This window comes from Podarcis melisellensis (genome assembly GCF_964234715.1).
Source record: "Podarcis melisellensis genome assembly, chromosome: 8".
Taxonomy (NCBI): domain Eukaryota; kingdom Metazoa; phylum Chordata; class Lepidosauria; order Squamata; family Lacertidae; genus Podarcis; species Podarcis melisellensis.
Window position 1 is genome coordinate 64,751,514 of NC_138540.1, and position 26,004 is coordinate 64,777,517.

The 26,004-nt window shown below is 44.0% G+C and overlaps 1 protein-coding gene across 2 annotated transcripts; it reads left to right on the forward strand.

Annotated features, from left to right (window-relative positions):
- Positions 1 to 6,023: 6,023 nt before the first annotated feature.
- Positions 6,024 to 16,351, forward strand: PDIK1L (PDLIM1 interacting kinase 1 like). Of its 2 annotated transcripts, none has more exons than XM_081921511.1 (3): positions 6,024 to 6,825; positions 10,839 to 11,140; positions 12,891 to 16,351. In XM_081921511.1, the coding sequence occupies exons 1-3, from the start codon at positions 6,771 to 6,773 to the stop codon at positions 13,629 to 13,631; spliced, it is 1,098 nt and encodes a 365-aa protein (XP_081777637.1). In that variant the 5' UTR covers positions 6,024 to 6,770; the 3' UTR covers positions 13,632 to 16,351. The 2 variants fall into 2 exon arrangements, with proteins under 2 accessions (XP_081777637.1, XP_081777638.1); XM_081921512.1 differs by lacking the exon at positions 6,024 to 6,825 and adding an exon at positions 7,773 to 7,943.
- The last annotated feature ends 9,653 nt before the right edge of the window (positions 16,352 to 26,004 follow it).

Here is a 26,004-nt window from a genome sequence, read left to right on the forward strand (position 1 = left end):
CAATAATATCCAAGTTTACAGTGACTTTCTACCCGTTTCAATGCTGGAATGCTGTGCAGCAGTTGAACTAGCAGAAAACTCACGGTGCAGAAGATTGCACTATGCTTCATGCCACAAATTTACCAGCAACCCACTAGTGCATTCTCTTGCACAGCAATATTTCAGTAGTGCAAAAACATTTCGTCTGCAGAGCAAATATACCACTAAGTGACCTTCCTTACTAATACACTGGAAACAAATCAGTATCCCCATATTGGTGATGGGAGAAGATCTGAGAGACAAAAGATGACCAAGGCCACTTAAGGCCAGAATGGCAAAAGTGAGATTAAGACTGTGCATATCCTGATGAATACTTCCTTACCTCTCTTGGCCAGTACTCTGAAATAGATCTTCTGCCTCAGAAACCCATGGATTTATAGAGAGAACTTGTTTACTCAAAAGTGATTGCCTTCTGGGAACTTCTCTTACAGTGGCCTGGAATTGCTGCTTCTCAGCCAGCAGCTGGTATCCGTCACTCAGTCTTCAATCATCAATAGCCTTCTGGAGAGAGCGCTTAAAACCAAATGCTTCTAATTTCCTCCACTGTCTGAAGACACCCAAAGCTGTCCGGACATGTCCTCCTATGCCCTTCTGCCTTGAGGGTTCATTAATGGCCAGGTTCCCCCATTTTTCAGCCACCTGCCAGTGGTTCCACTCTGAACAGATTGTGAACGATTTCTATATAATTCATCTTTGAAATGCAACTTTCCTTTTGCTCTAGATCACTATGCTTGGAAGCCTTTTGAAAGAAAGGGGATTGGCCATTTTGGTGGAGTCCATGACATGAGCTTCAAGAAGGAACAGTTTACCTATTTCTGCTTTCCATGCTTTAAGCATGGTCTGTGTGTACCTGTTTAGTGTTGCGGGAATTTTCCTTAGACTGACACAAAACCCTACACATACATTAAATAAAATAGAAACATCGCCACCCGACTCCACCCCCACTCACCATGGCCCTCTCCACCTCTTTCCGCCTTAGCTGTCAACTTACAGATTTGAAAATAAGGGACCAGCAGCCTTGAAAATAAGGGATCAGCCGCCAAAATAAGGGATCAACAATTACTTTGATAAAATACATATTTTGTTGCATGCAAATGGCTTTAGATACCTATTAGGTCCATAAATTACCATATGGCATATATTCAACACAAAAAAGCAACAATTTGTTGTTGACAAAGCACAGCTGGACATAGAAAGGGCCCCATTACCTTCAGTATCTTATTTAAGGGGCATCATCAATAAGGGACAGCAGTGGGACATGGCGCTGATATAAGGGACTGTCCCGCCAAATAAGGGATGCTTGACAGCTATGCTTTCTCCCTTTTCTTCCTAATGTAACACTAATGTCTCAACAAATGAAACTGATCTGTAGAAAATGTAACTTGAAAAAACGCACATTGCAGAAGGAACAGGACCAACAAGGCCTCTTTTCCTTAGCAAATTAAACGCTTTGCAATACAAGCTCCGCTTCCACTGCACAGTGCTACTTGTGCTTTGTGGCAAGGTGATTTGCATGCCACTTACATTTACTGTATTTCCATTGGCTGTCGTGGGACAACAAAATGATCTTTAGCGGTAAAAAATCAAATGCATTCCTCCCCTGCCGTGGTTGCTGCAGCTCCATTTTGTGTAGAAACCTGAGTCTAGTGCAAAGATGTCTCCTTGGCAGTGGCAGGGAATTTAATGTGCATGCTCAACCTGGCTGTCACGGGAGGCCAGAGGAGGCGGTAACCAAAAAAGAGACTAGAAGGATTAATGGGAAATCACAGCCTTTCAGTGGTCCTCCCCTGGGAAAAATGAGTAAAATCCAAGACAAGCAGTCAGGTGGGAAAGCAGGGCCCCAACAAAATTATAGCCGGATAAATAAGTCTAGACCTAAGAGAAAGTTTGGATGGGCTTTCAGGTTCAGGTCCCACAGAGATAAAGGAGCACATTGTGAGAGAATGGTAAGCCCATTGTGAGAGAATCCTTACTGGCATTGCCCATCTTGACACACTTTAGAAATGTGGAGCCAAACCTTTGCTATCAGGAGCAAACTTGCAATATTTAGAAAAGAGAATGGGAGGCGGTGATTGAATGTAGCTCTCGGAATTCTCCCCAGGCCACGCCTCTCATGGGTCTTGCATCATTCTCCCAAATGGCTTTCCCTGTCTGCAACTCTGATCGTGCCTCCTGCTTGTCTGGTTACAGGATAAAGAGGGGTGGGCGAATACATGTAGAAGCTGTGGCAGACCTTGGGGGTCTCCAATTTCAGCAGGGTTTTGTGCCAAGCCAAAATTCAGAACCCAAAATTCAGAACCCCTCCGCCTCTTGCACTCCATTGTAAATCATAGTTGTGGCATCTCTAAGGCTCCGAACTGCTAAATCCATCTCTGGTAGAAACTGGCCTATTGGACAAAAGGGAAATGTGTGTTTGTTGCTCCACCCACATTTGCTTTAGGCCCCACCTACCACTGGTATGTGGCCCTCAGAAGGTTGTCCAGAAGGGAATGTGGTCCTCGGGCTGAAGCAGCTTTCCCACCCAATTTTAGAGATCTGTGTAGAAATTATTTGTTATCTATAACTAAGTTCTATCAGTAGGTTGTTTGATTTTTCAGTGCTTTTTTTTCTCTTTTTCATCATCCTGTTGACTGGACAGTTTTCAACATCCTCTTCTAGGAACTATGAATCAACATTTCGCCTGCCTCTGAGCTCCAGCTCTCTCTAGTGCATGGTGGGGGAAAGAGCTCTTTCCGAAGCTACAAGGCGCCCCCTCCTGACACGCAAACCCCCAAACACTCCTGGTTTTTCCCCTTCCCACCATGCACTCTGTTAACAGCTGCTGTGACTATTTTTGAGTGCTGTGTGTGTGCCTCTGGGGGATCTACAAAGGGGCGAGAAAGAAGCTTGCTGACAACATGTCCAGAATTACTTTGAAATCCGCATATTCTAAAACGGCTCTGAGCGCTGCTCCATTGGATAAGCAAATGGCTAAACACTGAGACCCACTTTATATATTAGAGTTGCATCCAATCTTATGTTCTCCTACTCAGCAGATTGAAATTAACGGACATGACTAAGTTTGGTCCATTACTTCAATGAGTATACTTTGAGTAAAACTTAGCTGGCGACAACACTAGGTTTTTACTAAGGATGCAATTCACAGTACAACATGTATTGACCTGTAAGTAAGGCTGTGCACACGTTATGAGCTTAAAACACAGCTAGGTAGTTCTTTATCTCCATTTGAATCGAAGATGGTTTTGTGGGGAAACACATCAAAATATTAGATGGGGGGGGGGGTGAATCAACATATTGGATGATTTGGTTGCCAATTACCTATTGGAACCCATTTGGTCTGTTGGGTGAGGCAGCATCAAGGGAATGGTTAGAGCCCAGAGTTTTACCTGTTGCAATCACACAGAGGTATTTGTAGGCAATGCTTTTTTCCCCCTAGAAAAATAGGTGCTGGTACTCAGCATGAAGTTGTTTCACGAAGTGGCACACTTTTTAAGAACAAAAAAAGAGGTGTCGGTACCCTTGAGCGCCCCCTGAAAAAAAGCACTGTTTATATGTAAGAAAAACAACAAATCATTTTATTGTAGGAAATACAGTACACATTTGAATAGGAAAGTTTCTGGTTCTAGTTTAGCTTATTAGCCTATAGCAGAACAATGCAATCATGCAGGCTGCTTTGTTCTTTCAGAAGACAGTCCCAGGGTGACCTCTCATCTTGAGGTGCAAGAGAAAAGCATGAGAGGAGCAGGAATCTGTAAAGCAGGGTGCAGCCTAAGACATATCGGTTGAACAACAGACGGTAAGAGGAAAGCTAATCTGAAGTCAAGATACAAAATAGTCTAGGGAACCTGGATGCCCCCTGACCAGGGCTTTTTCCCAGGGGGAACTCATAGGAACTCAGTTCTGGCACCGCTCAGGCCTTGGCCATTCTAAGAGAACAAGGGAGGTGTTCATGGTGAGTTCTGGCACCACAGAAAAATAGCACTGCCCCCAACTCTATTTGCCTCAAACTTCATGCAAGCCCCTCTTCTGCCAGCTGTGTTGCACTCAAACTACCAAACAAACCACAGAATACCGTAATGATGGGATAGATACAGGATAGAGGCTATCACCTTGTGTACACTGCCTCACAAATCAGGGTGGGAGTGTACACTGGATGCAAAGTTAATGGGAATGTAGATGCCGCCTAAGTCCCACAGTGCTCACATTGGCTTAGACAGTAATCATATATATGAAGTGAGAAACCATTGTCTCTCCAGAAGTCGTTGGACTCCAGTTCTATCACCCCCGACCACTGGCCATGTCAGCTGGGGGTGATGGGATCTGTAGTCCAACATCTGGAGGGCCACAAGATCCCAACCCATCCCATATACATTTACTCCCTAGGACTAGGTCCCACTGAACTTAACAGGGCATATTTCTAAGCAGACGTGCATAGGATTGCCCTGTAAGCATGAAAAGTAACATGAAACTAGCACTGCACAGCACACAGCAAAATGCAGGTGTGTAATTATCTCACATGATCATTTATACATGCAGGATACATGTCATTTCCAACATGTAGGTGCATATCATGGACAAAAAATAATAATTAAGCCCCTATGTATATGCTGGAATGTTCAAAACGCTTCCTTTGTTTTTATTTTAATAAGCCTTTTGGGCAGAGCTGTATTGTCCCCATAGCTATAGATAAAGGGAACTGACAAACAGTGCCGAAAATTCATACTTTTTCTGCCTAAGCTTTAATAGAGCAGTTGTTGTTTTTTCAGATGCATCCATCACATTTATATTCTACCCTAGTTCCCAAATGGTTCCAAGTAGACCAGCTTAGCTATGCTGCTGCATCATGTGTTTAGACCAAGGATGGGGATTTTGTGCCACTCATCCCATACTGGAATGTTGGGATGCAAACTCAGCTTGTCTTAAGACTAATGGAGCTTTGCATGGGGAGAAAACAGGCAGAGAAACCTCCATTTCTGACCTAATTTGTGCTGACCTCTCTCCTCTCTCAAAGTGCTAGACTGATATTTCTTAAGGTTCTTTCCCTCATTTCTGCACTTCCTCCTTCTCGAGCTCACCTCTGCAGAGGAGACATCTTCCCTTTGCCTCTTTCTCCTGCAGAGATTCAACAAGCAAGCATGACTCCTTTGCATTCCCAACTTAGCTAGAACTAAGAACTTATTGCAGTGGCCAACTGGATGCCTGTGGGAAACCAGCAAGCAGGATTCAAGCCCAAGAGCACTCTCCCCACCCCCCTTCCCATGGTCTCCAATAGCTGGTTCTCACAAGCATTACTGCCTGCAACAGTGGAGGCAGAGAATTGCCATGGCAGCTACAGATTTTGATCACCCTCTCCCCTATGAATTTGTCTCACCCTCTTCTAAAGGTTAGTGGCCATCGCTGCCTCTTGTGGGAGTCAGTTCCATACTTTAACTACGCCCTGCACATAACAGCTTTTATCTGTTCTGAATCTTCTTGCATTCAGCTTCAGTGGATGTCCACGACATTATGAGAAAAACTTCTCTCTATCCACTTTCTCCATGACATGCATAATTTTATAAACATCTGACATGTCACCTCTTACCTTTTCTGCAAACTAAATACACTGCAACCTTTCTTCATTGGGGAGTCACACTAAGGCAGGAACCCTAAAAAACCCTAAAACCCTAAAAAAGCTCAACAACTTTGGGGTAAAATCCTAAAAAAATCTGGCCCTCTTTGAAAAGGGCCTAAGGCAGGGATCAACAAACTTTTTCAGCAGGGTCCACTGTCCCTCAGACCTTGTGGAAGGCTTGACTATATTTTTTTGGGGGGGGTGGTTGAACAAATTTCTATGCCCCACAAATAACCCAGAGGTGCATTTTAAATAAAAGGACACATTCTACTCATGAAAAAGCGCGCTGATTCCCAGACCATCTGCGGGCTGGATTTAGAAGGTGATTGGGCCGGATCCGGCCCCCGGGCCTAAGGCATGCCCTTTTCTGAGTGTTTTCCAGCTCTACAAATTCTTTTTTGAGGTGAGGCAACCATAAGTGTACACAGTATTGCAAATGGAGTTGCACCACAGATTTGTATAAGGGCATTGTGATGTTGGCAGTTTTATTTCCATTTCCTTTCCTAATGACCCTTAGCATGAGATTTGCTTGTTTCACAGCTGCTGCACACTTGATGTTATGAGTTGTGGAGCTGCTCCAAAGTAGCTCTACAGTGGAAAATTCAATGGAGGTACTGATCTGTGCGGATCCTTCTGCAATTGACAGGTGAGCCCCTCTAATCCACAGCAGGTCCTTCTGCAAAGCTGCACTTTATCTTCTCTCTCCCTGAAGCACAGACAACCACCCCCACCCCAGATGCCATATAGATAAAAGTGATTTCATTCTCCCTTAATAGAGAAAAATGGGAAGACAGTGTCCCTTTAAGGGAAGATACCAACAGCCCTCCATTCTCAGGAGGAGAGGGGTGGGAAAGATCTTACCATCAGATTGCAACCTTCATGTGTCTGCAGCAGCCACAGAAGCATGTCCCCATGGTGTGGTGGGGAGAGGGGGGATAACAAAAGGTGTCACTAAGCAAAAGCTATTTTATATAAGGACAGCTGACTCTTTCCTCTCTCCTTCCTTTCTTTAAGAAAGGCAGACAAATAAGAGATTCCAATTTTTTTAAGCAGCAGCAACAACAAAAAAAGAAAACATTGGCTAGCAATCTAATTGAAAGAAGAAAAATAAATATGAGAAATGCACAAAAATCCAGCGGGGAATCCAGCTGCAAGACTTCTGGGTGACAGCTACGGTAGGTATTTTGCAGGGGGCAAGACAGCAAGTAGGAGGCAGCCGGGTGACAAGTGGCTTCTCGCGCACCATTGCAAATAGGCCTCAGCACCTAATTTGGGAGGTGGGGGTGGCGGGAGGAAAGGGTGGCGGTGCGTGCAGATAGGCTCCCCATTTCTGCGCAACCTCTTTCATTCTTCACCAGGCGCCGTGCACTTCTCCGCAATCGCCAGTAGGAGCCGCCTCGAAAGCGGTGCATAATCCGCCGTTCCTCCGCACGCTTTAACGCGGCTTGCGGCGGCTGCGCTCTAGCAAAGGCAAGCGGCGCGCGTCTCCCCGCCGCTTCCCGTCCTCTAGCAGGGAGCTCTCAGGCTCCATGCCCGTTCCCACGCCGCGCGCTAAGCAAACGCTGCCCCGCTTTGCCAAATGCACAAGGGCCGCCGCGCAAGCCCGTCGGCGCGCTCCTCGAAGCTGCGCATCGCGATCCCGAATATACGAAGCGTGCTAGTCAAAGTCAGGAGCAATTAATAATAATAATAATCATCATCGGACAGGAGTAATTAATAGCAGCAGCCGTAATAAACGTCTCGCAAATAAAGCACGGGAAATACTACTGCATTAAATAAATAAGCAAAACCGGTAGCAAAGAATGCCGCTTGCTTGCAGCAACATTCCACGCAGTGCATGCAATCTCTCCCTCCCCCCTAAAAAATACACCCCCCAAAGTCTTCCTAGCGGACTTTGAGCCGTTCTCGCTCCGCGAGCAACCCGAGGTTGCCCAAACTCAGCGCAGGGTGGGAGACAGGAGCTCGAAGCACCGGCTCTGCGGCTTCAGCAGCCAATGAGAAGCGGCGCGCGCCGCGTTGCGAAGGCAAAGGAGGCGGACCGCCCCCTTTCTCCGTTTTCAGCAGCCAATCCAAAGAGGGGGCGGTGAGTTTGGTGTCGGCCTGGCTTGTCTGTCTGGTTGTGCGCGCGCGCGCAAGCGTTCTGTCTTTGGCGCGGGTGCGCGCCTGCGTGCGCTGGCCCAGAAGGGGGTGTGTCGGCGAACCCGGGAGAAGCGAAGGCGGCGGCGGCGACAGGAGGGGGGAAGGGAGCCCGATAATGGCGGCCAGGAGAAGAGAACGCCGCGGTGCCTCTGAGGTAAATGTTTGACACATTCGGGCCTCGGCGCCGAGTCCTGGCACGGGAGCGGCGCCCGGAGCTCCGAGGACGCTCCGCGACAGGCCCTAGAGGCCGAGCCAGGAGCCCCGGCCGTCCCAGGGGCCTGGGCCCGAGGAAGCCCTGAGCTAGCTAGCCTTGGGCGCTCGGAGCAGGCAGCTCGACGCCCGGCAGGCTTCGTAGCTCCCTTCACACGCCTTCGTGTTGTCCTGGGAAGGCGGTCGTGGGAAATTGCGGAAGTGTTCGCGTGTCCGGAGCGCCGGTTCACACGTTACGTGACGAATACCCGGGTTGGCTTTCCAGGGACTGGGCGGGGAGGGAGCCCGAAACAAGCTTTCCTAGCCTGGCCTTCTGTCGATTTAAGGGAGGTGGGGTATCAGCAGGTGAGCTTTCTTTTTTTTAATGATACGGAAGTAAACACAGCCACCTGCTCAGTGCTGCAGGTCTAGCGGCGGTGACATCCCTGGTTGACCACCGGCTGTCAGCTCCGTAGGTCTGTCCCCAACTTTTTTGCATCGGGCGGGGGGAGGGTGCTGCTTTTGTCTCCTAATCAGCTGCTGCTTTTGCGGCTATTGCCAGGTGATAATTCTGCTGGAAAGCTTTGCCTGCTGGTTTTTCTGGAGCAAGCGACTGTTTAAGGAGCAGGAGCAGGCCAGGCCGGGTGCTGTCTTTCTTTCCTTCCTTCTAGGCTTTCCTCCAGGTGATTTTATATATATAGGGGCACCCATCCACTCCCAAAGCAGCCCTCATTTTCTTATCATTATGCCTGTGTGAAGAATGTGTTTTGCAAACAAGTATTTTGTGCCATTTACAGGTTGATTGAAAACACTGACATGGCAAACGAGGCTGCAGCTATATGGGTTGGATCCAGACTTTGTCATACATAGAGTAGGTTTATGGGGGCTTGAATTAGTTGTGGATCTAGCCCTGTGCACACTAACCTGTTGAATAGAATCAGACCTGCTGCAGGTGAGCTGCAGTGTCATCTCTGTATATCTTCCAACTTCTGCAAGAGAAATCTGGGTGCCTGTATCTTTTAATGGTTATGCAGGGATGGTGTAAGCTGGCCTTCCCAGTCTGATGCTTCAGACATCCAACTCCCCGTCAGCCCCAGCAACCATGGCTAGTAGTCCAAAGGGATGATAGGATGTGTAGTACAAAGTATCTGGAGGACACCAGGCTGCGAAAGAGTGATGTAAGATATACTGCTTGCAGTTCTCCTTCTGCATAACTAATCAAAGGGATGGAACCGCGACCTCGTTCTGCTGAATTATTTCACTGGTTAAAACAGGGATATGCTCAATTTAGATTATATGGAAGAGCTGCCTTTCAGTGAATGGTAAAAGTATGCTGCTTTTCACAGTGATGTGTTAGAGATTCATGAAAGGATTTTGGAAAATCTTTGCCTTGGGAGTATTCCTTTTCATAACATGTAGGAAACATGTACTCTTTAAAACTCGGTATTTGGTACTGGAGTTTCCAGAAGCTACTAAAGTATTTATTCCTAACAAAGGAAGCTGATATTTTTACCAGCTAAATAGGCATACTTGGAGAAAGCATGCACATTAGATACACAGCAATGTCTAGTATACATAAACAAAGCGACACTTGGGGAATGGAGATAGGGAGAAATCTAGCTGATAGGGAGCTTAGAGAGTTGGAGCAAAACCAAATTGGTATGTGTAGTTCAGTGGACCCAGAATTCTGTGTTTTGTAGCAGGGGTTAGGAGCCTCTGGCCTACAGGCCATCCATGGCCTTCCAGGGAGTCCAGTTTGCCCCATGAGGCCATTTCCCCCAAACCACACTCACTTTTCAATCAGCTGACATCACTGGGTGACGTAGGCAAGGGGTCAAGGTTCAGTCCTCAGTCCTGCTGAACACGATCCCCGCAGGGAACGTGCTGAGGAAGCAGATCCCTGCAGAGAATAGTACTGAACTCTCTGCTATCAGCTGATGAGCAGAGAGTTCAGTCCTTCAGGGTGCTGCTTTAACATATTCCCTGCGGAGATCATGCTGGTGAAACAGAACCACCACCCCTGCCCCATGGGTCAACTTTGACAGGTGGGCAGGAGCACCTACCTTCTAGGAACCTGACGGTTGTCATGATCCATCATTGCAGATGATTGACAAGTGAGTGGCTCCCACCACCTGTCAAAGTTTGCCTCCACAGTTGGAGGAGATAAAGATTTGGCCCACTGGGGAAAAATGTTTCCTACTCTTGTTTTATAGGTTTCCAAGGATTACCTACAGATTATCTAATAAAGCACCTCCTCATCAACAATCTTGTACCTGCCACATGCTTTTGACAGTTGTTTCTCCTACTGTATAAACTAAAATGCCCCTTCCCAAAGATCATACCCCTAGATGGGTGGGGTACAAATAATAAATTATTATTATTAATGTTATTATTATTACTCTTGTCCAAACCATGGCATCATAGAAAATATTTGGCATGTGTCCCATGCTATGTGGGAGTTCTGTCTTTGGTTTAATATCTGTTTTGTAGTTTCTTGTATATTTATATGCTCATCTTCAATATTGAAATGTTTTGTTTCTGAAGAGCAGCTGCCAGTCTGTAGTTAAAATAACAAAAGATTGTGCAAAGTCCTGTCCTTTCTTAAATACTAACAGATGTTTAGAAGTGGGGTGGGTTATATAGATATTCCTAAGAAAAATATGTGTGGTCTGAAATTACCATATCAACAAATAGATGCAGCCACCACACAGTAGTACAGTAATGAACTGAGAAGTGAGGTCCACAATCGGGGTAGAGTGTATATTTATAGCACTGGGATGGCAGTGATGGGGCATAAGCATTGATAGGACATCTATCAGCCAGGAATTTCTTAGTTGTGCTTGGCTTTTTGTTCTTATAGATACCTTGACCTTGAAGATGGTGAGTAGCCAGCCAAAGTACGATCTAATACGGGAGGTTGGTCGTGGCAGCTATGGTGTGGTGTATGAAGCAGTAGTGAGGAAAACCTCTGCACGTGTCGCGGTGAAAAAGATTCGGTGCCATGCTCCAGAGAATGTAGAGCTTGCCCTGCGTGAATTCTGGGCACTTAGCAGCATCAAGAGCCAACACCCAAATGTTATTCACTTGGAGGAATGCGTTTTGCAAAAAGATGGCATGGTGCAGAAGATGTCCCACGGCTCCAGCTCTTCGCTTTACTTGCAGGTAAATGAAGTTGCAGGTAGTGGAAGAAACACAGTGGGTTAGAAGTAAAGGGAAGCAGAAAGGACCACAAAGACACAGATGCCAGAATTGTGCATACTACAGTATTCTTTAGAAGAGTGTTTGCTTTTCTGTTTTTACTACAGTTAGACACTTTGGAAACATTAATAAAAGCAGTTTTCCAGAAGCAGAAACTTAGGGAAAGCACACAAAACAGTTGTACGCAAAGCTGTCATTGAATTTCACTCATCGCGGTACCCTGTTGCACCAGAAGCAGTTTAGTCATGTTGGCCACATGACCTGGAAAGCTGTCTGCAGACAAACACTGGCTCCCTTGGCCTGAAGTGAGATGACCTCTGCACCCCATAGTCTAGTTTGACTGGACTTAACTGTCCAGGGATCCTTTACCTTTACCTGCATGAGATTGTAAATACAACTGATTTTTCTAAACTTTGGCTGTGCTTGAAAGAGGAGTGAGATATAGGAAACTGCTGTCTCACTGTCCAAAAGTAATAGGTCTCCCAACAGTCTTAAATGACAGCCGTGCCAGCACAACATTGAAGAACATTATTTTTGCATGGCAGGAATGTTAGTGGTATTATAGCTATAAGTACTGTTGGGATCATCCTGAGAAAAGAAGCATTAATAACCCTTTTAATAATTTTGTATCTGCTTCACAAAGTCATCACTGTATTAGGCAATGTTATGATCAAATCATCTCTAATGAAATACATTTTTCCATGCCATGAATGCATATTGCATTCGTTCCAAAGGGTTGTGTTGTCTAACAGCACTATAACAACAAAATTGAAAATAAAAAGACAGTCAAATAATAAATTAATCATCTTTTTAAAGTCTATAGGCTAAATCATTGTTCTAATGTTAATTCTTATTAGCTTCCTCCCACTTGATATTCTAAAGAAGGAAAAACAGTTTCTTTAAAGGACAGCAAAACGAGCTTTGTGTCAAGCAGATTGTGAAAACAGCTGCTCAGCAATCTGCATTTCATGCAGTAAAATAAGCAGTAAAAAAATAACTTTGAGAACAAAAGCAGCAAAGGCCTCTAATTTTTTTGTAGTTGTGCATTTTTATTGTTCTGTTAGGTTGGTCTGATGGCATTCATTCATGCAGATGGAGGGGAAAGTGTGTACCGGTGTCCCACTAGATACATATTCCATTAATCCAGAGTCAGTATTCATAATGGAATACTGTAGCTTCATTCACACAGTACACCAAACCATATCAAAGGAAACTTAACTGTGGTTTGTTGCCATGTTTGTTGGTTCACACTATTGCTTTAATCAGCCAGCAAGCCAGAAATAGAAACCATCCTTTAGAGTGGGTTTACAAGCCATAGTTCCAGCTGAAACTAGAGGTCCCCTGCGCTGTAGAAAGGAATGCTGAGCAGATAGAAAATAAAAGCAGACAAGCAGCTCCAAGCCATGATATGTCTGCATGTTTGGAAGTTCAAACCACGAGTTTGTACTAAACTATGGTTTAGAATTAAGTCTGTCCTTCCATAGAAAATGTTGGTTGAATGGGTGAGATGATTCCTATGCATGTATGGTGGCATCAGTTGTCTTTTGAAAATACTGTTTAAAGAAGAAAATTGGGAAGAAGGATGAGCACAAAAGGGGTATTTATAATACATGCATTAAAAGATAATGGGTTTCTAGCATTTCTTTTCATCAGCTGCTTTCTTAACTTGGCTCCTCCTTGCTGAACAGATTCCTTAAATGTTTTCTTATTACAGCTTGTAGAGACCTCCTTGAAAGGTGAAATTGCCTTTGATCCCAGAAGCGCCTACTACCTTTGGTTTGTGATGGATTTCTGTGATGGAGGTGATATGAATGAATATCTCCTGTCTCGAAAGCCTAGTCGTAAGACCAATACTAGCTTTATGCTTCAGCTCAGCAGTGCCCTGGCTTTTCTGCACAAAAACCAGATCATCCACCGTGACCTCAAGCCTGACAACATCTTGATCTCTCAATCCAGGATGGATGCTAGTGACTTGGAGCCCACTTTAAAAGTAGCTGATTTTGGACTGAGTAAGGTTTGTTCAGCTTCAGGACAGAACCCTGAAGAGCCGGTGAACGTGAATAAATGTTTTCTTTCTACAGCTTGTGGCACAGACTTCTACATGGCTCCTGAAGTTTGGGAAGGTCACTATACTGCCAAAGCAGACATCTTTGCATTAGGGATTATAATCTGGGCGATGTTGGAAAGGATCACTTTCATCGACACAGAGACCAAGAAAGAACTGTTGGGGAGTTATGTGAAACAAGGAACTGCGATTGTACCTGTTGGAGAGGCATTGTTGGAAAATCCAAAAATGGAGCTACTCATTCCTGTTAAGAAAAAGACAATGAATGCTCGTATGAAGCAGCTGATTAAGGAAATGCTTGCTGCTAATCCACAGGATCGCCCAGATGCTTTTGAGTTGGAACTCCGGTTAGTTAAAATTGCTTTTAAAGACAGCAATTGGGACACGTGACCTCCGTAGTACTTTGAACTCTTGTCAGGATTGTGTCTGTAACAATAGGGCAGCACTCTGTGGAAGCAAAAAACAGACTTAACCCAAAATTTAAGGTGTCAGGGTTCAATATTTCCCCCCCCCCATTGCATTTCTCTTGATTTTTGTAAACAAAGCTCAAGGTGGCTGTTCTTGTTTCAGAACCATATGTGTATATTTCCAAGCTGCAGCTGTAATGCTATCCACATGGCCAGGAAACTTGACATTTTAGGAGGTGATTGCTTTTTAGGAATATTTCAAACATTCCAGTTTCATACTGCAGAATTTGGAATGCCCATTGAAGAGAAGGTTTGCATGCTGGTAATGCAAATTATTCAACTTTGTAGAGTAAGCATGTATATATTTATGTCTGTATGAGTGACTTGACTTCCCCATCTTTCGAAAATGTCCCCATTATTTATATTGTCTCATATTGAATTGGGTGACTATAGATCATCCGTAAATTCCACATCATAGATATTCTCCACTTTTTTTTAAGAAAAAAAAGTTGATGGCACAAAATATGATAAAACAAATATAATGCAAAGGGAACCTCTGGTTCTAGCACTAAGCTACTGTTGGGCAAATCTCTTAGTTTGGAAGTCTGCAATTGGTAGTCTGATGGCACTTCTTAGTTCATTGAGCATTCAGGTTCATTTTTTTTTAGGTAAAGGAAGTCTTGTGCTAAATCTTGCTCTAGCCCCCCCCAATCCTTTGCATTTGACATCCAGCGTTACCTTTAATGCATTGTGTCTCTTTTTATCAATTTTTTATTTTATTTTATTTTTTACAAATGTAGATCATGGGGAACAGAAAAAACCTCCCAAATTCTGCTGAAAACTTTGCAAATGAGAAAAAGGTTCCCATATTTTGTTTCCGCCCTGGCTTTTAGAGGCCAGTCATGCTAGCTACTCCCTCCCTTCTTAGCAGAGGTTCTTTTGGTCGCTTCTTAGCAGTGGTCTTGATGATGGGATATTTGTATTGTTCACTTATTTTGTGGAAGAAGGACTCTGAAAGCTTAGTGTACCATTGAACTATCCAGATTCTTTCTTGCTAGAAAATGTTGCCCGTTTGGGTGGGGTGGGCATTGTTCTCTGCACAAAGTAATAGTGATTATTCTGTTGCTCTCATGTGAAAGGCACTTTTTTATTACTTTTGGGTAGTAGATGCAGAACATTTGGCACAACCCAGCCAGCTCCATCCATGCATAGAGAGCAGAGTCAAGAAGTGACTCAACCACAGGCTAATCTAGACCTTTCCTCCATCACCTTGGTGCTTCCTCACTACTGTCTCTGTGTGCACCACATTACATCTGAAGCCTTTACTCTGCAAGAAAGCCCTTCCCTTTCTTGACTGCTACTCTGATGTTTTCAGCAACGTTGATTCTCCCCCTGTGGTTTTTGGGTATACAGGCTACTCTGCCCATGGCTCTCCACGCACGGGGTAAACAAAAGTTCCACGCTCTGTTGTTTTGTATTAATATACAGGACTTGATAGCAGACAGGAATAAAGACCTTGATTTCATGAGTAAATAGAACTTCCACAGGGGAAACTGGCATAGTGTGTGTGTTGATTTCATTGGGGGAAATAACTGTATTGTCTCAATTGAAATAGTCTTGATGCCATCAGCTACAACCTGGAAACTGGAGTGTGAATTGACCTTTCCCCCCTCATGAAAGGCACTGGAGCAGATTATATCTTGCCTAAAATAACTGAGGAAATGTCATTCCAATGATCTTGGATTTCACAGAGACAAACTTCAGGAGAATATCAACTTGTATCACTTGACATATATCCGTCTGCCCAGCTTTCAGTGTGATGCTATAGTATATTTTGTCAACTGAGGATCCTATCGATGTCTGTTCTTTGAATGCAAAGGTAATACACAAGCCAGATTTCTTCTGTGCAGTTACAATGTAAATGTTCAGAGGCGGAAAAAACTCTTTAAAGCACCACCTGTGCCTTTAGAGACAAGATTATATTGCAGGTAGGAAAGCACTCCTGCAATTTTATCCATCAACAAATTTCCTTTAAAAATGTGTCGAACAAAAAGAGCACGACTTGCAGGAGTTTGGCAGCCTTTTCTTTGAGGACTGGAAAAGCAGGAACTCTCAGTCATGTACGTCCTAACTAGTCTGATTACTGTGTACAATTTCTTGGCACTTGCAAATCCTCAGCAAATCCAGATTCTGGATACATTATTGCATGTGCTTCATAGACACAGTGCAGTATCTAGTAATAGAGCAAGTTATATTTATCGTACAGTAAAACTGTTAATGCCCAAATGCACTGCTACTTCTTAAAAGAGTTGGGGAGGCCTCACCAGGTCACCTCCTTTCATGGTGCTTAGCCCCTTGGCATTGAAAGCTAACTTGATTGTTCATTAATTATCCACTGAAAAATTGTCCCTGAGATCTGTGTGTGTGATTTTTGTTGTTGTTGCTTGTGTTTGCTTTGGGTTCTTGTAAAATCTCCAAAATCAAAACTATTGTAGCAGCTACAAAACAATTCACCAGCGTAACAAAGAAGTTGAGATACTCATCAGCACTTCGGAAAGAAAGCAAACTTTCAAAGCTTTTCCTTAAAAATTGTAAACTCTATTTTGTGAAAAAATTATTTTAAAAAAGGGTGGAAGGAGAAATGATTGTGTAATTTATTGAGTTTGTGACTTTAAAAAGAAATAAAGTCTGAATTGAAAGAAATTGTGTTTGATATGCTTCTTTTGTGCTAAATACAAATTTATTTCCATGAACTATCCCGCTTTCTTGTGACACAAAATTAGCATTGGGTGGCCTTGGGGTGTGAGAGTGTGGTGGCTTTGTTACGTAGCAAAGGTGGGAGAACCTCAGGCCCAGGGGCCAAGGCAGTTGTCCTTGATTTTTTGTATTGGTTCTGCTTCATACCCTGAGTCTGTCTGGAATGTGTCTTTGAACTCTGATAATGCCTCTTGTTTGTCTAGGCAGAGGATAGATAAGAGTGTGTGAATGTGGTAGAAACTAGCCCATGGGACAAAGATAAACTTTCCACCCGTTTTTCTGCCTGTTTTTGCATCTGGCCCCTCCCACTGTTGGCATGCGATTCCCCACCCCCAGATGGTTGCCTGGAAGCCTGAAAATAGTTCCTAACCCCTGAAATGTTCAGTTTGTTGTATGTGGAGTGCAGGGAGCTCCGTTTGATCAAACCCTGTTGTGTACTAGTATTACTATTTCCAGAGGCAGCTTGACGGACACAAGGTGAGAGCTGATCCAAGTGGCTGGTTTTGGGTGCCAATAAGGGCAGCAGAGTAGGGGAAAGAGATCTGCCCCATGAGATGTAACCCACCTGCAACTTCTGCACATGCTTCACTGAAATCTCCATGCGGAAACATTGTTATTGATAGGGAACACTGATGAGCCACCCTATAAATACTTGTTCTTCAGGTAATGCTATCCCTGTTCAAGCACCAACAAGTATGTTACTTAATATACACTGTTTGTTCTTGTTGCCCAATCAGGTTTAGCCAGAGAAATGCAACCTTTGCGGATAAGAGCTTTGCAGTGCTCCTCAAGCTTTGACCTGGAGTGTCTCTTTTTGGTGTCCAAGAAATGACCTGTGTCTGGCACAATAAAGAGATCTGGTCGTTATAATTCTCATCCTCCCCAGTGCTGGTTTCCCAATTTCAAATGCCTCTTCCAAGCTTTAGTGTACAGTCGCACCTTGGTAGTCGAACAGAATCCGTTCCAGAAGTCCTTTCGACTTCTAAAACATTTGAAAGCCCAAGTGCAGCTTCTGATTGGCTGGAGGAAGTTCCTGCAGCCAATCGGAAGCCCCATCGGACGTTTGGCTTCCAAAAATCATTCAAAAAGTGGAACAGTCACTTCCGGCATTGAGTTGTTTGGGAACCAAAACGTTTGGGAACTAAGCTGTTTGACTTCCAAGGTATGACTGTAGTGGCATTCTGCATGTTTCCTACTCTGAGCATAAAAATAATTTAAAAAAATTAAAATTTAAAAATAAAAATAAATAAATTGAGCGCTACTGTTCTTGAAGGAAAAGGATAATGAAAGAAGAGAAGCTGGATGTAGATGGGGGTTTCTTGGTCCGTCAGAAGCTGACACTCTTGACATTCAACCTCAGAGACGAAAAAGAAGCACTGAACTCCTGAGAGGGAAGGTATGGTTTAAAAAAAGCTTGATAAAACAATGCATCCTTATTCAAACAGCAGTTTAAAGTTTAACCCAGTGCTGTGCTCCTGACAATTATTCTCTCCTTCAGAAACTTGTTGGGAGAGAAAGGACTACCCAACCCTCTCAGATGTTCAGGCCCAATTATGAAGTTGGCTCCAAAGCCCAACGGTAGGGAGGACAGTTATTTGGATGGTATATTTAGATTATCAGCTGTGTATGTGCCAGAGGGGGAGGGCCCTGAGGAATAAATGTGGTTCCTGAAAGAGTCACCCACAAAAGAGATCGGAAGTGCAGGTGCTATTCCAGACAACTCACAAAACTGAAAAGAAAAGAAAAAGAAATTTATGACCAATGCAAGAAGTATGGCTTCAGTATTAAGCTAGCCTTTCACCCCTTCAGACACACATACCAGTTTTGTTCAGAATCCAGCCTGGTGCAGAATTCTGTTGGACTCAAAAGCTTGCTCTCACTAATTTATGACATTTTGGTTGGTAATTACAAAGGACCTTGGGAACAGTCCGGTCCCAGATCAAAGTGGTCAGCTGGGCACATATTGCATAAGGCAATCTTGCAGGTAAATAAATCCCAAGTTATAAAGGTTTATATACCAATTGTAACACCTTTAACTTCGTCCCAACCCATGTAGCTCTCTGAGCATAGATGTTTCATGCAGACAAAGTCTCACTCCTGTCAGCAGTCTTGTTGCAGCATTCTGCACTAACTTCAGCTCCTGGATCAAGCACAGGGTCTAGCCTCACATAGATTTGACTTCTGGTGTCTCCTAGTCCAACGCCCTAACCACAACACCCCACCTATTCTCCTGTATTCAGAGCTTGCTCTTGCCTTTTGTCTACCCTGTGCCTGCAGATGTCACACGCAAGGTGTTGAGTCTGCGTGGCTGGTGTTGAGAACTGTTCTGCTCGTTCCTCATTGCAATCTGTTTCCTTTCTATACACATTTCAAATGGTGCTCTTCTCTCTGCGCCAGCCAATCAGGGCTTCCGTCTGAAACTGCAGAGTAATGCTAGACCGTTGGTTTGTGCGGTTGGTTAGATAAACTTTGAAGGGAAGTTGGGCAACAGCTGAGGCTGCACCTTTTTGGAACGCTGCTTTCATAAAAAGTCACGCCCTGTTCCTGAATCCTGTTCAGTTTTGAATCTTGGAGGCTGACTGAGGATTTGCTGTTCTTACTTGGTTCATGCATCAGCTTGTGCTTAGAATGTACAGGTTTTTGCTAAGTCTTTGTGTTAAGGTATGGAGAAAGAACAGGCAATGTATGACGGGGTGCACAGGGTCCACCTTATTTCCCTGTGCTCTGCTTAGGGAATGGTGACGAGTCAGTCCATTTCAATCTCTCCCCCTTTATCATAGGATCAGAGTCGGAAGCAATCCACAGGGTAATCTAGTCGAACCCTTTGTAATGCAATTTACCATTTTTTCAAAGCTTAAATTCGGTTCTCCACGTTTCCATAGCAGTTTGTGAACTTTTTGTAAACGTCCTCATGAACCTTCACCAGCATTTTAGTGTGTGATTTTTTTCCTAATGTACACACGTGTCTGTATGCAATTGTTCCTAATACGTACATTTTTGCAAACCAATTTCCCCTAATACAATGCACAGAATTGTATTGTTTCAGAAAGTGCAAATTGGGTAAGTTCACATTTAAAAACAAACTGAATCAAACTCCTCCCCTTTCCCAAGCTCTGCTTCAGGTCCTCATGTCCCACATCAGGCTTCCTCAACCTCGGCCCTCCAGATGTTTTTGGCCTACAACTCCCATGATCCCTAGCTAGCAGGACCAGTGGTCAGGGATGATGGGAATTGTAGTCTGAAAACATCTGGAGGACCGAGGTTGAGGAAGCCTGTCCTACATGCTCACTGAAAACTTGGTGGTTGGTGGATCACAGTTCTAGCCCACTTTTTCTCCCAAAGGGCAGCAAACAATAAAGCATCAAAACCATGCAATATAAAACAAAAGAAATAAAACATTTCAAAACAGTCATATATCATCACAGCTAATGATTCCAAGGTTGTCAGGCAGTTATGTTTCAGCCATCTCCAAGCATGGATCCTTAGGCAGCAAAAATGGCTCAACCCAGGCACAAAAGGAAGGTATCAACAGGCTTGGGGGAAGACTATGGTATCTATCTATCAATCAATCAATCAATCCATCCATCCATCCTTAAGGCAGGGGAGCCCCCAAAGAATTCACTGAGGACTGAGCATGCTTAGTGGCCACAGATTGCTAACTGCCTGAGAAGTCGGGCTGGGTAAATGGAGAAAGTGGGGAAGGGGGTGGAATGGAGTGTCCTGGAAGAGGGCTTGGCTGGCAGCTAGCCACCCAACCAGCCAGTCAGCCAGCCAGCCAGCCAACCAACCAACCAACCAACCAACCAACCAACCAGTAAGTCACTGCCTCTCAGCCTAACCTACCTCACAGGGTTGTTGTGGCGATTAAATGAGGAATGGGAGAGTCATGTATGCCACCGTCTGCTCCTTGGAGCGAAAGATGGAATATCAATGAAATAAATAAATAGCTAGCTAGCAAGCAAGCAAAGGTACACATCATAGGGCAGCTTCTTGGAACGGTTGCAGTATACAGGTTAGCCACAAGGTGGTACACTCCCCTTAAATTTGCTTTCAGCTGTTCCAACTCTCAATTTTAGCTGCTTACCAACTGAACATTTACTCTACATCCTGTATGCTCCTACCGCTGATTTGGGAAGCCCTGTACAAACTATGTAAGCCACTATACATATCTGTGCAGTAGCTTCTTGTTAAATACTGTGTTTTGATATGTTCCCCCATCCCAAAATAGCTATGATCCAAATTGAGACAAAGAAAAACCTGGGGCTTGTCTGCATTTCAGAACTAGTTAGTTGTCAATCCAATTCCCCTCACACACAGACACACCCGCCATATTAATTAGACCAGAGTAGTCCACACAGGCATGTATAGGAGTAGCAACTTTGGTCTTTTCTGTTTATAGTTGTAGTAGATGTTCCCTTTTGTAATTGTCTCCACCGTTTAATATGTTGATTCTATCATACTGATCAAGTCCCAACAGGGCATGTATGCATGCAGATAGTTTTGTACACCTTGCTTTAAAAAAATTCTGCCCAGGAAGTGTGCAAAAGCACACAGAGATCAGGTGTATTTCCCCACTTTTGATCCCTCAGAGTTGCACAAAACCAGAAAACTAACCAAGGAAACCACATTAAATGTATTTACATAAATAAATAAATGTTGGCCTGCAGTATTTTAGATATTTGTGTGTTTTTTTTTTTGTGTGTGTGTGTGTGTGTGTGTGGCACTGCTTGCTCTTATATCATTTAAGTACAGCAAAGCCATCTCTCCCGATCCAAAATAGAATGTTTTGCAGAACAGAGTTAATTCAGTTATATCTACTGATTAAAAGACTTCTTAATCTGTTGATAAACCAGTTAAGCAGCTTAAATTTAGAAAAAAGTGTGCATTTTGCTGAACCTCCAAACAGCTGCTTTTCTTGAGACATTGAGGGAAATAATTTGGTTTAACAAATAAAAATAACCACTACTTGTTAGGTTGAAATGACATACCTGATTATCACCCCCATCCTAAACATCAGAGCCAAGCAGCCTCAAAAAATAAGTAAATTCTTAACTCAGTTTGGCCTCTCCCATTAAAAAAATTGACTTTCCAATTTGTATAAGAATGTTGATGACTTTTATGTCCCAGGCCAGGGGGTCAGGAACTATGAGTGGGCCCGATCTTTATCTCCCTCTACTTGGCAGACCATCTTTGACAGGTAGGTGGGGTCCCTGACCAATCTGCTGATGTCACGATAGCATCAGGTGTTCCATAGGTGGGTAGTCCTGCACACCTGCCAAAGTGGACCCATGGGGTGGGGGAAGGGGCTTGTTTCACCAGTGTGTTCTCAACAGGAAAGGGGCATCTAGAAGGATTGGCTTCTCAGATCATCAGCAATGAATGGAAGGGCCAATCCTGCTCCCTGTTGGGTGCTGCTTTGCCAGTGCATTCCCTTCAGAGCCTCTGTAGAGAGCACCCTGTGATGTCAGCTAATTGACAGGTGGGCATGGTTTGGGGGAAATGGCATCACAGACCAAAATGGACCCCCTGGGAAATCAGCTCATGGGATGGAGATTCCACACAGAAAATCCAGATAGTGTTGTTGCTTTTGCTCATTTGACCACCATCCACTGCTATGTTCTCCTGTGTAGGCTGAAGCCACACTTGTATAGTTTGTTAATTTTAGGGGTGAGAGGTGGGCCTTACATCACTTAGTCACAGTTATGGTTACAGTTACAATTTTTTTCAATATATTATTTTGATTGACTTTCACATCTTAGTGACTTTTTAAAGCTATAGTCTCAAAAAGTTCATAAACCTATATTTAAAAACAGCAACAACTTGAGAAGCGGCTCAAACTATTAGGAGAGAACGGGCTCCCAACACAAGCCCAGATGGACCACTGGCTTAGGCTTGTCCTCAGCGGTGTGGGAAAAGGAAGAAACTAGACAATGCCTGCTCACAGCACGCTTACGGTTATGTTGTTTGGAAAATACTTTGGGGGGAAATAGATAGTTTTGCCATTCATCTCCAATGCTGTCCACTGACACAAAGGCCGGAATTCAAACCTTCCTGTGTTACATTTATTAGAAGAGAAGAAGACTGGCACTCTGCCTCTGCTGGCGCAAGCCAAATACTCATTCCAGGGCAGATTTTGTAGGCTGGGCTCTGTATATGCTGTGACTGTTGGAAGTGTGAAAGCAGGGATCATTCGGTTTGTAACTTGGGGGTTAATTCTGTTAGTGTTAAAGCCAAGTAGCCAAGAGAGGGACAAGTGGAGGTATTGCTTAGATAGCTCAGTTGGTTAGAGTGTGGTGCTAATAACGCCAAGGTTGCAGGTTCAATCCCTGCACGGGAAGCTGCACATTCCTGCATTGCAGGGGGTTGGACTAGATGATCCTCAGGGTCCCTTCCAACTCTACAGTTCTGTGATTCTGTGATTCTGCTCAGCAACCAAGGAGAGTGGCGCAAATTCACTGAGGAAGCAAGTGCTCTGATTGGTTGTGTAGTTCTGAGAGATTTTTCAAATATATTTCCCCCTCTGTGTGTTTGGTTGAATGCCTCCCTGCTATGTATGCAACCTGACCTAAGAAGCACAAAACTTCTCTGTCCCTTTCTCCTCAAATTATACACTAATTCTCTTAACTTTACTCAGCAAAGTTTACTCAGGGCTCTTCTTTCTGGACTCCATCTATGTTATTTAAGTGACTCCACAAAGGAGTGAGACCCTGTCAGCATATAAAACCTCTACTCAGAGATTGGCACCAGTAGCTTGTTTGCTACTGACCCCAGTTCAATATGCCCACTTGGCTGCTTCAGTCCACAGAACTGCCTCTGTTAATGGTTCCACATAATACTAATTAAATCATTTTTATTTTTATTTTACTGTGGCAGCACCTATGTTTTGGAACACCTGACCTATTAACATCAGGCAGAGACTTCATTGTACTCTTTTTGGCGTCTGCTTAAAACATTTTTGTTTAAGCAAGCCTATCCAGACACCTAGAAAGTTCACATACATTTTATCTCTTTCTACCTACTGTTGATCTTAATCACCTTTGAATTACCTGTTTTAAACAGTTTTTATTAATTATTTTGATGCTTTGTTTTATATTGTAAACTGCTTACAGGTTGTGTTGTTTTTACAATCAAGGGGTATAAAAATGTTGTTATAAATAACCAAGCAAGCATACATCAACGTCAGTTTGTTAAGAATTCCATCTTTATATAGCAATCAGTGATAAGAGATTTTCCATCACAGATCTATTTGTAAATGTAATACAGTTGTGCGGTACTATTTTTCTAGAAAAAGAGGTGCAAGAACACCTTCCTTGTTCTCTTATAATGGCAATGGCGCCCACCCTAGAAGTGCCGGAACTCAGTTCCAGTGAGTTCCAGCTGGGGAAAAAAGCCCTGAAGTTTTGTCAAACTTCAAAAAGGGAGAAAGGAAATAGTAGCTGGTTTTCCCATGCCTCTTATTAGGCCCATTTCCCCCCCCCCCCCGCCCTGCAATTTCCCACAAATATATAATTCAAATCCTTAGCTCCCTCCTGATGGGAATCCCTCACACAGATGTGCGAGTCATTCACTTTTGCCTTTGTGAGTGTTTTGCCACACTGAAAATAAGAAGCCATTGGAAACCGAGATGATTCACACCACAGGAGGCAGCAGTCAGACTATTTTAAACATTTGTTTGTTCTTGTCTGGCTTGCTATTTCCAGCCCAGCATCCTCTCACTTCCCAAAAGTAGGATTTGCCAAGCCTGTGTGCTCTCTTGCCTGAATGCCTCATTTCCCTATCGCTGACCATTTTCCTTAAGTTGCATAATTATTATCATTCTTAACATCATCATCATCATCACCATCATCATCATTTTTCCACCCAGGGAAAGTAGATAAAGTCTAGGTGTGAAATAATTTCCACATCAGCTCTGGCCCTGTGGATTTGGAGCCCCTTCACATTGCTGTTTTATTTCCGGTATATTCTGCAACACATTTTTGACACAATAATAGTGCACTGGTGGTGGATTTGTTCTGCTTTATTAGTTCTGCTTTGCTTCCCCACATTTTTGCCACATTGTTGCTGTCTGGAGAGTCTGCAGCACTACAAATGCCGCACAAAGAAACAAAACCCGCAACATTTATGGGATTTCAGCAGCAAATTACAGGATCTGCCTGATTGGAAATGAAGCAGTATGACCACACTAGAACATTTGCAGTTGCAAATAGTATTGAAAGCAGGATTGTGTATGGGGAGAAAAGTGGAATTTTTCAGATGGCTCTGGCTTTCGTTGGCTCCGGCTCCCCCTAGTGTTGACCTCCCTGTGTTCTGCTCTACTAGTGGGCGCCAGCCACCACCGGCTACATCAGGGGTTGTCAACCTGGTCCCTACCGCCCACTAGTGGGCGTTTCAGGGTTCTAGGTGGGCGGTAAGGGGTTCTGCAGCACAAGCAGAATCCTCCTTCCATCGAGCATTGGTGGGCGGTAAGGAAATTTTACCATCAAGAAAGATGCATTAGTGGGCGGTAGGTATTAAAAGCTTGACTAGATGGACCAAAGGACTTGTTCTGTATAAGACAGCTTCCTATGTTCCTAGGAAAAGACATGGCTTGAAAGGTTTGCAATTGGCTATAGCTTATGTTTAGTAAGGATAACCTTGGCTTAGCTCATACTTGGCAAGAGTGACTGCGAGCTCCTCTTGGGGAGCATGCATGTTCACACAGTCCGGGTAAGCCATTGTTTGGCTTATTGTGCTGTGCAAGCCAGACCACAGATCAAGGCTTTGGCTGCTCTCTAGGAGGTTACTTCTTTTGACTAGCCGTAGTAAATATATTGCTGCTGGTGGTTTGCTTTTCTCAGTAAGAGATGCCCATGTATCCTTCCACATAGCTGTGTGTGATTTCCCCCTGCCCTTTGGCCTTGTTATCTGGACAGCTGGAGTAGCTTCGATGGCAGCATCTGTCTCTGTCACTCAAGCTGTCTTCACAAGGTTTCCTTGCACCGAGACCTCCTGCCCCAGCCCTGGATTGCTATTTCAGATGGGACATGTGGAATCTTCCACTTTGGAGATATGACAATGGAAGAAGGAAAGGGGATCTTTCAGCAGGAAAGGTTTGGCTGGCGAGTTTTAAATCTTTGGAGGTTAAGGAGCAAGGGACCCGTTCCTTTGTGTTTGCTCATTCATTCATTTAGCAGCATTTCAAAGCCAGTGAGTGATTTAAAATCTCAAAGCAGCATACAAAATGCAACAACAGAAAACCCAGTATCATAAAAAGCAGAGATGCAACATCAAAAACAGGTTAAAAGAAGAATTCAGAAATAACAGGGAACAGAGGAAGCCTAAGCAAAATAGATAGGTCTTTAAAAGACACCTGAAGCAGCTGATGGGTGATGCTCTATGACTGGCAGAGCAAAGGACATTCCACATGGCAGGAGATACCCATTTGGGGTCACTGCTCTGTGATATTCTGTAGGGCGTGGTGCCACCAGTAGAATTTCCCCAGATGATCTAAGTGATCTTAGCAGTCTATACAGGGCCAGGCAATCTTTCAGGTAACCTGGTCCAAAGCTGTTCAAGGGCTTTCTTTATATGTTAGTAACAAGAACTTGAACGTTGCCCAG